The sequence below is a fragment of the Lissotriton helveticus genome, chromosome 2_1 (assembly GCF_964261635.1).
Source record: "Lissotriton helveticus chromosome 2_1, aLisHel1.1, whole genome shotgun sequence".
NCBI classification, from domain to species: domain Eukaryota; kingdom Metazoa; phylum Chordata; class Amphibia; order Caudata; family Salamandridae; genus Lissotriton; species Lissotriton helveticus.
The window spans coordinates 1,114,313,075-1,114,326,493 of record NC_136059.1 but is presented as its reverse complement, the minus strand read 5'-3'; the positions used below and the strand labels follow the sequence as shown (position 1 = coordinate 1,114,326,493).

Here is a 13,419-nt window from a genome sequence, read left to right as displayed (position 1 = left end):
GCTTATTGTTAGTGACCATTAGGATGGTAAGGAGAACAATTGCTTTCTCTACACAGGACACCCCTCAGGGTGGTGTGTGTTTGTCAGCCAGCGCGGACTTTTGAATATTCAATTTTTTTAAGTGGCATCGGCAGATGTTCACACACATCACTCTTTTGGTAAACGCAATTAGAGCAAAAACTAAACCCTTTATTTCTGGGACTTTTCGTACTCTAGAACATGCTATCGCCTCAGAGTTTATTGATGTGACAGAGAATCTGTAAACTAACAACCCGAATTGGTACCAGGGAGTGTCTGGTGGTAAATAAATCAAATGTCAACCCCGAATTCTATCAGCAATGGTAACGAGATTCTGAGGTAAAATTTTGAGCAACACAGAAGTGGGGGACCCAAAAAGTATCTAGCTGATACATGATGCGTAACAAGGGCTTTTTTGTGTTGTTGATTGTGAGTGGAGGGCGCCCCGACGCTTTTCTTTTCCCTCTATTGCTCCTCCATTTTTACCAATAAACCTTTGAGCCCCAGCATTATTTTTGATACAAATTAAATACTGTTGAACAAACATGCTTTGAGCCACAGTAACCTGTCAAATTATAATTCTTAAACTTTGCCAAAACATATTTTCAGTCAATGCTCAATTACAAAACTGATTTGGTATTTTAAGCAGGTGTGGCCAATAGAAGGGGGTTCTATAAAGGAAGTGATAGGCCCTGCAGTGGCTAAACATGTGAATAGACAATTTTAAATATGCAACTTCAAGCAGGCCTGCTTTTGTACACAATTTTGTTTGGAGGATAACTTCAATGTAACGGGTGCGTGGAGAAGCTCTGAGCGCAACAAGGCAAATATTTCCACTTACTTGTATACATTTATATAAGAGACATATCACATGTGTTTTAGGCCATGGTGACATCACAAATTTGGCTAGTTTTCCTTCTCAACAGGCTAATACCCCTGACTGCCTCAAATGATGCCCATGATTTGTGCAAAAAACAACACAACAACAACAAAACGTCACATATTTTTTACGTGTGTCCTTGCAAGGTGTTCCTTCCATCTTAACTGTTATTTGAAAAAAAATCTAAAATGTGGTCAAATGAATTATTCTTTTTAAAACATCAATCTTACAGCGTCAGGTCTATACCAGATAAGTATGTTTATTTCGAGCGTATTTCTCAATATATAACTGCTTTCTTACATTCTCTCAAGAATCACATTGTGTTACTTTTTATTTACCTCATAGGCGTCCTTGATGTTGAGAGGCTTTCCATATTCTGCAACGTGTCCCACAATCCCCTTGTTCCATTCCAAGCGGATGCAGTTATTGGAGGCTTCCTCCAAGGTCGACCCTTCCGCCACGTCGAAGAGCCTGCTGACCAGAAACTTCTCGTTAGAGCTGTCCTCGCATACCAGGAAGAGCGAGTAGCGGTCGGCCGCTATCAGTTCGTGGATGTGCAAGAAGATCTTGTGGCAGAGCGCCGCGACGTCCAGGTGGCTGGAAATGTCTTTCACGAGCTCCAGGAGTCGCGAGCACTGGTCGCCTGTGTCGGTAAGTCGGGGATATTGAAGAGTCATCTGTTCCTTCTTCTCAGATTCGGTGAGAAAAGTCACTGTGCCGACGGCGTCTTTGGCGATGATGGGCCTCAGAGGCCGGTCAAATTCCGAGGCGGAGATTTTGCGGACAGGAGTCCCCGGGGTGGTGTGCTCGCCGCGGCCAGGCTGTTGGCTCTGGCTGGCGTGGGGGTCAGTCTTTCCTCCCTCTTTATTGGCGGGAATGGCGTGAACTCGTTCAGCGAACCATGCGTTGACCATTTCTCTGTAACACAAAATAAGATCAATATTTAGGGGGATGCAAAAGTAAATGGAAAACGGTGACAACGCAATAGCTTCAATCCCCAAAGGGTTCTAAATATTTAAAGAGCCCACGTTTCAGAGAGATTCATTCTAGACCCTTAAGTGGCACACTGTGTGTAGGGTGGGACCACCTGCTTCCTCTAATGAACTGGGCCTCATCTCCAGCTTACATTAAGGCCTAAGTATAGTGCAGTTTGATTCACTTTAATTCCATGATTGATGTGTTGTGAATCCTGGGTAGAGGGGTCTGTTAGCAGCAATATCTGAGGGCTGTCCTCTGGGCCTTACATCGGCCCCATGCTCTCTGAAAACCCATACTTTTAGGGGCCAATCCACAACAAGCTTTGGCAAAACCAACAGGTCTCGCCTATGCAATATATATTTGCTCTGTCAATGTTTTAAGACTTGTTGCACAGCAGCCCAAGCTGCTGTGCAATATGTTCTTTAAAAAACGTGGGTGGGGGAAATGGGAGCGGCCACCAGACAAGGGCAGAGGGAGCGGTGGGTGGGGGGAGAAATAGTCCCTTAATCACAGCACGATTAGCGGGCGAGCACTAATTAAATGATTGATGAGTTGTGAATCCTGGGTAGAGGGGTCTGGTGGCAGCAATATCAGAGGGCTGTCCTCTGGGCCTTACATCGGCCCCATGCTCTCTGAAAACCCATACTTTTAGGGGCCAATCCACAACAAGCTTTGGCAAAACCAACAGGTCTCGCCTATGCAATATATATTTGCTCTGTCAATGTTTTAAGACTTGTTGCACAGCAGCCCAAGCTGCTGTGCAATATGTTCTTTAAAAAACGTGGGTGGGGGAAATGGGAGCGGCCACCAGACAAGGGCAGAGGGAGCGGTGGGTGGGGGGAGAAATAGTCCCTTAATCACAGCACGATTAGCGGGCGAGCACTAATTAAATGATTGATGAGTTGTGAATCCTGGGTAGAGGGGTCTGGTGGCAGCAATATCAGAGGGCTGTCCTCTGGGCCTTACATCGTCCCCATGCTCTCTGACAACCCATACTTTTAGGGGGCAATCCACAACAAGTATTGGCAAAGCCAAAAGGTCTCGCCTATGCAAGATCTATTGGCTCTGTCAATGTTTTAAGACTTGTTGCACAGCAGCCCAAGCTGCTGTTCAACATGTCTTAAAGTCAAGGTAAATAGAGCCCTACTGATGCGGCCAGCGTTGATCACGGCATATCACTCTTCTGCCAAGTTGCACAGCAGCCCACACTGCTGTGCAATATGTTCTTTAAAAAAACATGGGTGAGGGAGATGGGAGAGACCATCAGACAAGGGCAGAGGGAGCGGTGGGTGGGGGAGAAATAGTCCCTTAATCACAGCACGATTAGCGGGCGAGCACTAAATACATGGAATCAATCTGTGCTTTGTTCGTGCACCACAGTAAGTGCTGCTTCATCTGCGCTTGCCAATTAGGAGACAGCAAAGAAGAGTGACTGTGAAGCCAACAAATGGTAAGCAATGGGTGGGCTCCAAGCCCATTATTAAAAACAAAAGTCTTGTAAGTGTGAGTGCATGCTCTACTGCATGCTCTCACAGGCTTGACTAGGTTTCGCTTGCGCTGGCCAGTTAGGATGCAGCAAAGAAGATTGACACTGAGGCCAACAAATGGAAAGCGATGGGGAGGCTCCAAGCCCATTAGTCAAAAATATTAAAAACAAAAGTCTCACAATTGAGAAATACATGCTCACACCGGCTCGACCTAAAAACATCCTCCCTTGGGACAGGCTCTGAGTGAATGGGAGGACTGGTGCATCTGACACATCTCAGTGTGCACGGGTTAACTCACTGGTGAACAAGGCCAGCTGCACAGCCTGCTGCCGTTCCTCGAGGTGGAGATCGACTACAAAGTCACACAGCACAATATGTGTATAAAGCACTTCAGAGCACTTCTTCCTTCAGCACACCACACTAGAGAGGGGTACAACAACTTACAGTTCTGTGTATAAATTAAATATATGTATTAAAAGCGGCAGACCAGAGCCTCCTGTAGCACTTCGGTGGGGGATATAAACATGCACAATTATATAGTTAGCAATATGCATATAATATTAGCGTATAGTTTATACACAATTTATTGCCATAGCTTTAAAAGTGGGAGCGAGAGTACTAAATAAGCACTATGTATACAAATATGTGTATATTCTGTAAAACACTTAACGTGAAGACTTGAGTTGGAGTACAAAATCATATTGTGCTAGGGATAAATAAAATGTGTGTGAGAGCCGCAGAACGCCACTTCCTGAGGCATTTTGAGATTGGGGAGAATTTACTAAATCCAATAGCGCTATTTATACAATATTTGCACATACTGTGTATACCACCATGTACTTTAGCACACTGAAACGTGAGAGAGAGTGCTAAATACAAAATTATAAAAATACATCATTCAGTTGTCTTATTCCTTCAGTTAAGTACTTAACTTTGTCCAGAATCACCACATTTCCGCCTTTATGCGATTGGCGGATCACAGTAGAGCTATCTGCTCTTGAATTCTCTATTGCTTGAGTCTGGGAGATGGTGATATTTCTCCTACTAGTTGATAAAGTTCTATACCTAATCTTATTAAGATCTTTCAATACTCCCTTTTCTAAGATTTCAATTGCATCACATTGAACGTTAGGTAAAAATACCGATTTTGGTTTCAAGGTACTACTTGGATTACCATTCAATTCTAGATTGAAATTATCTAGATTCAAAACAGCATCTTCATGATGATCACAATATTCATCAAGTGTTGTAAGTATATGTAAATTCTAAACATCATAAATGTTTAAATTACTGAACCCTGTTGTTGCATTTTGAGACTTCCCATTTACATGCTGTGTATCAAACCCCTTTTTAAGTTTCATGTATATATTTACCACCAAAAAACAATAGGTCGCACTCCAGGGATTATATTTGGGCAATTTTTTGTTTATTTACTTGCCACCATCACCAACGCTTTTCGACCCTCACGGTTTTGTTCATGGTTAGTTCAGTCCACTCTTTGTTTCCAATAAATACATGGCCACCCACTTGGCCCATGATGAGGCATTGTGGGACATGTAGTCGAAGTAGTTAAAAACTGATGCTTTACAAATTAACATTTCAAATTACAGGTGTCATTTCATCACTACATCTTTTTAATTTATGTATGACAATTAATCCACTGATTCCAAGTGGTATATCACTATCAGCTGAGTGGTTCATTATTATAGCAATTATACGGAAGTGTAATATAGATACTTTAGATATTTATTGGCTGGCTCCAAGCATGCTTATTGTATAATTAATGTGTTTATACCCCCTGTTAGTTAACTGCAATGTTCCTGCTTATCAATTCAGAGTACGTTTCTACTGTATTGAAATGCATATTGCACATTGTCAGGCTGATGCCCAATAAGTAATGGTGTTCTTTGACACAACTATCACTGGATGTTTTTCCATGTGTGCTCACCATTTGTCATGGTGTTAATAGCATAGTGGTGTGACTTCAATTTACCTACAGTCAATCGCACAATATCACGATGACGGTTCTAATTCCTTATATGCTAGACAAATGTGCTTTTCTAAATTCATAGTTTCGGCTCAGTGCGAATAGTCAAACCTATTTTTGTTACACATTCGTCTTTCTGTCCACAGTTCCTGTGATACCGATCTATACGGTGCCAGCTAGCCATATCTACAAATGTACATACAATTTCTCATTCCCGTTGAGGTAATAAGGTTGTTTTGTTCAGAATCTTATAATCAAACCGGACTCCAAGCTTCTTAATCTCAATGTTCTGTCCCTGTCTCTCTCACTGGCAGGTACTGTGGCGATTCCCCAGTAGTACATTTGTTGCCAATTATATCCACGATGTATTGACATGTGTTTTATCATTGCATAGTTAGTATCATTAGTCTGTAATGCTCGGATATGTTTAAAGATCCTCTTTTTTAATAGTCAGGTTGTACTTCCTATTTATCTTCGGTCATATTGACACATGCCCATGTAAGGGAAGCAACCTTTGCAGCACAGTCATTACAACGCACTACCTTTACAATGCAACATCCTTAACATCGCATGCCATTACAACGCAGTCATTACAACGCATGTCACCACAACGCATGTCACTACAACACATGCCATTACAACGCATCATAAGGTAAGTAATGGAGAATAGTAATTTGTAACCCCACACTATCCAACACTTACCCTACCGTTGCACTCACTGGAGTGGGAAAAGTAATTTTCACCCCTACGCTATCCAACACTTACCCTACTGTTGCACTCACTGGAGTGGGAATAGTAATTTTTACCACTATACTATCCAACACTTACCCTACTGTTGCACTCACTGGAGTCGTAATAGTATTGTTTACCCCTACACTATCCAACACTTACCCTACTGTTGCACTCAATGGAGTGGGAATAGTAATTTTTAACACTTCGCTATCCAACACTTACCCCACTGTTGCACTAAAAGTAATATGCGTTGTAATGATATGCGTTGTAATGGTATGCGTTGTAATGGAATGCGTTGTAAATGTAGTTTTTAAAAATGCGTTGTGATGGCATGCATTGTAATGAATGTTGCGATATAAAAACTGAGTTGTAAAGGCATGCTTTGTAAATGTTTGTGTTCTAATATCATACATTCAGCATGTACACCACATATGTTGTTTCACAATTCATTCTTTCATCAATTACAAAGGTTCTTCCTTTGAAATCCTTGATTTCCTTAATGTTGCTCCCAATTTGGCATGCCATGCATTTTTCAAATTTGTTGAATCCTTTCTGATGTTGTAGCCAAGATACACTCTTCGGCCTTGTGAAATGGCTATGTACCAGTTTGTCATTCAATGATGGAACTCTTCTATATGTCACATCCAGCCATTCCCCCAGTTGTTTCCCAATATCTGGGTCTTTTGTTAGTATAGTCCAATGTTTATTCAAGATTTTCATTATTTGTTGATTTCTTTACTGTAAATCAAGATTAATCTGATCTTCTGATGGTCTTTCTCTGTTGTTTTAATTGTGTTTTCCTTTTTGTTCATCAAAGTCTGTGCTTGGGTGACACCCTCAGCTCTTTTCTTGCCTTGCTTGATATCTGATTGTTTGCATCCTCTTTTTCAGATTTTCCATTCAGTCTTGCATTTTTGCCTCTAGTTCTTTTTTGTCTGAACAGTTTTGTTTAATCCTTAAGAATTCACCATGAGGGATACCTTTCTTCAAGGATTTTGGATGCCGTATCAATCTCCCTACGGGCATATTCATAGGCAGTACATTTAATTACAGCACCCCTTGGTGGTATTTCACCAGGTCAGGGACACCCATATCTGCCTCCAGTGGACACAGGGCACATTGGTAATAACCCAATCTTGCACTCTTCTCTTGCCACATGGATTGGTTACAGCACATCTAGAAACAAATCAGTATTTTTGTCTGGAGAGCCATAGGGTTCACCTGTAAGATACAAATTATCTTGAAGAGGATTGACATCTTCAGCTCTGCTATATGTCATACATGCGGCATGGCTGGTGTTTCCACTTTGACTGCAGTTGCTATTTAAAGCTGAAACTAGACTATTGTAGATAGTCATATCTACAATAGTCTACACTATTAAAGCTGAAACTAGACTATTGTAGATAGTCAATTCTTAAGGTAGTTGCACTTTAGCAAGTAATTTATAAATTTCATGCTGATAGGTACTCTATTAAATGTTGCATTTCAGCCCGAAAGTTGGACTATTTTATGAATCGGGCACTTTACTTATAACGTCATACGTATATAGCAGTCTTAAATAGATATACATTATATATATGGTGTGCAAACCATGCCACGTCTTAACCCCTTCCGTGCTCATGACGAGCTCAGCTCGTCATGATGCACGGTGCTCGTGTGCTCCATGACCACACCCATTCCTATTATTGTCCAGCACAGGAGAAGAATATCAATAGCAGCAGTGAGGTTAATGTAGACCTGTTTCACACACTATTTAAATGCAGTGCAAAAAAGGAGATGCAAATTCAGTTCCACTCAGCATGCAGTCGCCCCTGGCTGAGTGAAGAAGATTTGACTCTAAAATAAACAGTGGAGGCTCTTCCGCAACGGCAGAGGAGCAGCCCCACCTGCCTGCAGCCCAAAAAAATGAAAAATAAAACCTTGTTTATTATCACTTTATTTTTCTCTTAAAGCCAAAACTTGGGGGCGGACCAGAGTGATGACAGGCTGGAGGGGGGGTGTGTGGCACTGCTATTCAGTGCACATGACGGTCTGGCTGGCAGTCTGAGGCTGGTCATACCGTCATGCGCACTGAAGCTCTCTCCAACTGTAGATGCGTTGCCGGGTTGGAGACAGCAGTGCTTAATTTGTGCCGGTGCTTTCCGGTGCTTAGCACCGGCACTTAAATGTCAGGGCCGGGGCTACGCTTCCCATCTCCTTAAATGATTTCTGCAGTAAAAAGTTAAGTAAATATAATCATCAGCAGCAGCTGCTGCAGCTACAGGCCCGGCCGGCGGCTGTTCGTGGTGTGTGTGACTGTGTTCGCGTTCCTTCAAACTGCTGCTCATGTGCCAGACTAGAGTCTCTGTCTCAACTGCAAGGCTCCGATTCCCGCCCGCGCGCAAGACTGCAAATGCAATCAATCATGTATGTTGTCATTTTTTATTTGCGAGTGTGCCTGGCTGTCCCGTCCGCTGGCCCGGGCGGCCCGCCCCGCGCACATTTTTGTTGATGTCAACTGATCCAGCCAGGACATGGTAGCGTTGCCCGGCCGGCCCGCCCAGGCCAAGAATGATTAATTAGAGAGAGAATAATATAAAATCGTTTGCGCAGACTAATATACTGTTGTACTGGCCAGCAGCAGTGCACGGCTGTTCAGTTTCGTTTACAGGTACTGGCAGCGGTTTCGTTTTGGCGCCCAGTACTGGTGGTGCCGATGTTGTTAGTTTCGTTTTGGGTGGGCGAGCGGGCCGGGGCCGCGTTCTGAATGGTGGGGGCAGTTGGGTGGGGGAGGGGGTAGTCAACTGAGGCAGGGGCTGTACTGTGTGTGCGCGCGGTAGCGCGCGCAGCCGCAGATTTCACTTCTTGGCTCAGGCAGGCTGCCATACAGTTGCCAGTTGCCACGCCCCAGCATAACCTGCGCAAGTGCGCAGTCACATCAGCAGGCGCCCCCCCCCCCCGACGACCACGAAGTGGCAGAGAGCTGGGCCTGGGCTGCCTGTCGGCTGTCCTCGAGTCCTGTGTCCCCTGAGTCCCCGAAACTGCAAGCAGGCAGCAGCCAGTACGCACACGTCGCACAGAGAAGAGAACTGAGTAAGTACAAACACGAACACCAACCAGTTGGGCAGCCAATCAGCAATGCATGCATTCCAGTGTGTGTGTGCATCAACAAGGCACACATGAGATCAGATCACATCACGATTCACCCCAGGGCCCCCACCTGACCTGCTCATGGGACTCAATGTATTGATCTCGAGATATCTATATTGGAAAGCTGTGTGTCTGCAACTTGACATCAGCGAGCATACCCACAGAGCTTTACCCCAAGCCGCATAGGATTTTTTGGTGACCATAACCTGCAGTCTCTGTCCTTTATAAACATACAGGTGTTTGTGCCGACCTGCAATGTCCTGTTTAATTACATTTGGAAATAATTCATGTCTTATAACATCTGTGACCTGTCACAAAGGTACTCATTCCTTTGCTCTTCTTACGCCTACTTTTCTGTTGACAAAATGTTTTCCTTCACACCTTCTCGTCGTCTTTGTTTTCACCTCTTTCTTGCTTTCGCCTCGACCTTTTCCCCCCTCCCAGAAGCACCTTATGCCCTTCGCTTTTACAGACGCCTTAGAGTTTTTCCTGTCCGTTGCTTACAAGTACGTTTTTCTGTAGCAACCGCGTCTTACTCTCATCAGTCTTCACCCCTCCCCCAGCACAGATTCAACAAAGGTGGCTCACGCCAGTGGCGAAGCAAAGATCGCAGAGCCATAGTGCAGTTTAGCCAAATAACCCCTCCCCCCCTCCTCCCCCGCAGTCCCTTGGTTAGGTACTGAATGCAGCCATAATAGGAGTGCACAAGTCCCCTCAGACCTCTGGGTCCCGGTGCCACTGCAGCTGCTGTACCATTGAAAAGCACGCCTCTTGTTCTCACAGGAAGAAATGCACTCATTTCCTAGAAAATCGGCTAGCGGTCCTCTTTATTTGTAATAAATATGGTGAAACAAAATTTGAAGCAATTATAAAGGGCATTTATCCGTATTTAGGTATTTTTTGTTTGGCGCTGCATTCTTTCGCAGATGTATTGAATTGATACGGGTGGGGGGGGGACAATATGGTCAAGATCACACAGTGTAACCAAGTGTACATGCCAGGACTAGAATTAAGTGCTCTTAGTTCAAAAGCCTGTCAAGTAGTCACCAAACGTGCTGAGTTGTGGTTCTGTAAATAAGTGCTACCTTCAGCTTACTGGGTCTGGACGCTATTTATTTTATCGACGCCAGAAAGATGAAAGGCACTCCTGTCATCCTGTAACCTGTCGGTTAAAGCGCTGAGCCTCGCAGCTGACGCTCACTCCGCTGCCCTTTCTTCCTGGCAGGTGAAGTGAAGAGGACAAAAAGGGGTCGATGAGAGGTGATAAGAGTTGTAAACACCGCTTAGAAGTTTGCAGTGCCATACAGGCGCTTGTGCAGGAGCACGCGGTGAAAGTGTCCCTTGTTACTGAGAGGCACTATCTCACTAGTTAAACGTTCGGCGCCAGACATGAAATGCCGTGTTTTTTATTCTCACTTGTGCCTTTGACCAAAACCGTGTGACCTTGGGCAGACTGGGCCGGGTGGGCCCAGGCCCCAGCACAGCCAGTATATTCTATTTTTAAAAGCACCTGCTGCCGAGTTCCTTCCTGGCCTCCAGTAATATTCAGGCATACATTCAAATGTCAAGATAACTGGTGATTAATCGTCTTCATAGAGAAAGACAGTAGTTTTGTCTAGGGGAAGTTGTGACTGCTTGTCAGGTAGTACAGATGCCAGATGGTTACTATACCTGCTGCAAAGAACGTTTACCATGCTGATCAAAAAGTGCATGCAATCATGTAAAGTAGGTCAGTGACACGTGTTACTGCTTCTGTCAGAGAGATCCTTTTGTTACTTGCTATTTGTATATATTACATCTGACGTTTAGCAGTGTCAGTTGCCGATGTGGGTGGAGCCAATATAGTAAGTGGGTGGAGCCAGAGAAACGTGGGCGTGGCCTCTGACAAACATTTGAGCACCTGCACTTCAAATTTTACAAATTAAGCACTGGGAGACAGCAGGGACAGGCTCCCAGTCTGTCTGGGAGTGCAAATTCTCGGCATTCAGGCCTATCCTGATGGTGCTTTCAGCAGCATGAAAGCGGTATCAGGATTGGCCACAGTGCACTCTGGGAGCCTGTGCCTGCCAAAGAGAAGGACGCGATGCAGCAAGCGTTTGTTTTATTTATTTTTGGTTTGTATAGCCCTTCTGTCCCCCCTCATTCCGCACCCCCCTGCCCCCCACGCCGCCACACTGTTAAACAAACAGGCAATACTGAAAAAAATCCGAAAATACGTCATAAATAAGAATTTATTGTAGGTTTTTATAATAATATAATAGTCAATTGGGTGAGTAACTAGGGACAAAAAGGATGCATTACACGCAACTTGTAGCCGATTTTTTGCTCTCTCCTGCGAATGTGATGATGTGGTATGCCAATAGTGCGTTTTAGTTCGTTGTATTTATTGCTGTCATTTTATGGAACTTTGTTGAAATAAATTGAATGATGATGATGAATAGAATTCTTCAAATCAAAAACACAACAAAGGCGGGCTTTCTCGTGATACAGTTTAGGATAATCTGAAACTTCCAATGAAGATTCCAGGCTGTGTCAAGAGAGAGCAATATGGATAATACTTTGACCACATATTAATCTAATTGTACATATATCTGCCTGTCACCCAAAACAGAAACTCTTTCATTTGCACCCCCTAAATCATAAATGTATCGTGAGAAATAAACATTAAAAGATAAGAGAAAAGTAAGCAGTGCCAACGGGCACAGACAGCCACCCCATTGTCACTAGGGTACAAACAACTGTACAGTTAAAGTGAAAAGTAAAAGGCAGCATTGTCCCTACGCTTGCACGCTAGCGGCACTGGCGGAAACAAAACAGAACTGTTCAAGTCATTTGACAAGAAACGTTAATAATTAACATTGGTAAAGCGAGTTACTGCCGTTTTACTGCATGCTTAGCGGGCTAGGTTACAAAGGGATTGCAAAAATATTCTTACAGCCTTTTCGCCAGAGACCAATGAACAAAAAAAGCTGCAGGAATATAATCTAAAAGTAAACTGTAATCATTGTACAGAATAGGCAAGAAAGGTATGGACTAAAGTCCACGCGCCGATTCGACAAAATGACGGGGGCAGTGAAAGTGACACCACACACACTTTGACCTCAGTGACATCACAGGAAGGGACTTTGTAGGACCTTGGACTCTGAATCCCGGAAGTGATGACTTTGACCCGATATCACACAGATTGGCATCACTGAAGCCTCCCGTATACATCAAATAAGAAATGTATTGATAAATCGCAATGAGACAGAAAAAGGGATTTAAAAATCAACAGTGGATATATGAATCATAGATTAAATATGAAGAATGGTATTGGGCAAGCATTGTCTTGTGATCTCTTGCAAGGCACTATCACTACTTTAAGCCACAGAGGTGAAGACTTTATTCAAACACGCCACTTCTTATGTATTCTTAATAATGAAACATGATAACAAGTTTAAAATATATATGCTTTAAAAAATGTATTTCAATTTTTATGTAGTATGCTAAAGAGTGTGCATTGCGTTTCTGAATATATTTATTTTTTTCGAACTGAAAATGTGATGTCCCAGCAGGAGATGCAGAATGAAGGCAGTGCTCATGAACACACTGTTTACCTTAGGTTTTAAGCACTGTTTTTGCCACCTCTGAGTTCAGGGGTCACGAAGTCACTGACAGAAGTCAGCAAGGGTCAAGCCAGGGGTAGGACCTGCTACCTCAGGCAACCCATACATGACATCCATGCCATGCACAGCAAGAACATGTGTGCCTTTCTCCTATGTTTGAGTTTTTGGGTCTAGATGGGTGGTTTTCACCACAGTCAAGTCAACAGTCTATGACTGTGCAGGAAATGATCTCTGCTTACCCTACATTCACTGGCACAACACCAAGCTCTGCTCTTTTCGTGGGTGTAGGGGCGGAGGGGGTGGCCTAATATATTCTCCACCCATTGTCATTGATGGCTATGCTCCATCAAACTAGCCTTTAAGGAACATAGTTTCCACAGATTCTATGTTGAGGGACATAGTTCTTTTTATTGCTTACACTGGTAGGCAGAAGGCAGACCATCTAAAGAACTTTGTTCAACACCGATTATCATGTACAGAACACCTCTCACATCACACATGATCTTCTAGCTCCACAATACCTTTGACATGCCACACAGATAGTAAACACAGTGTGGTAAATAAATACCCCAATAATAGAGGCCGGGATAGATTTTACCAAAG

General features: G+C 43.6%; 1 protein-coding gene across 6 annotated transcripts in view; it reads right to left on the bottom strand.

Annotated features, from left to right (window-relative positions):
- The window catches only part of PDE5A (phosphodiesterase 5A), an 869,998-nt gene that overhangs the window by 666,850 nt on the left and 189,729 nt on the right, over positions 1 to 13,419 (bottom strand). For all 6 annotated transcript variants that reach the window (XM_078675926.1, XM_078675927.1, XM_078675930.1 and 3 more), the window contains exon 2: positions 1,237 to 1,816. In XM_078675926.1, the coding sequence (XP_078532052.1) occupies positions 1,237 to 1,816 (580 nt within the window). The remainder of the gene's footprint in view (positions 1 to 1,236; positions 1,817 to 13,419) is intronic.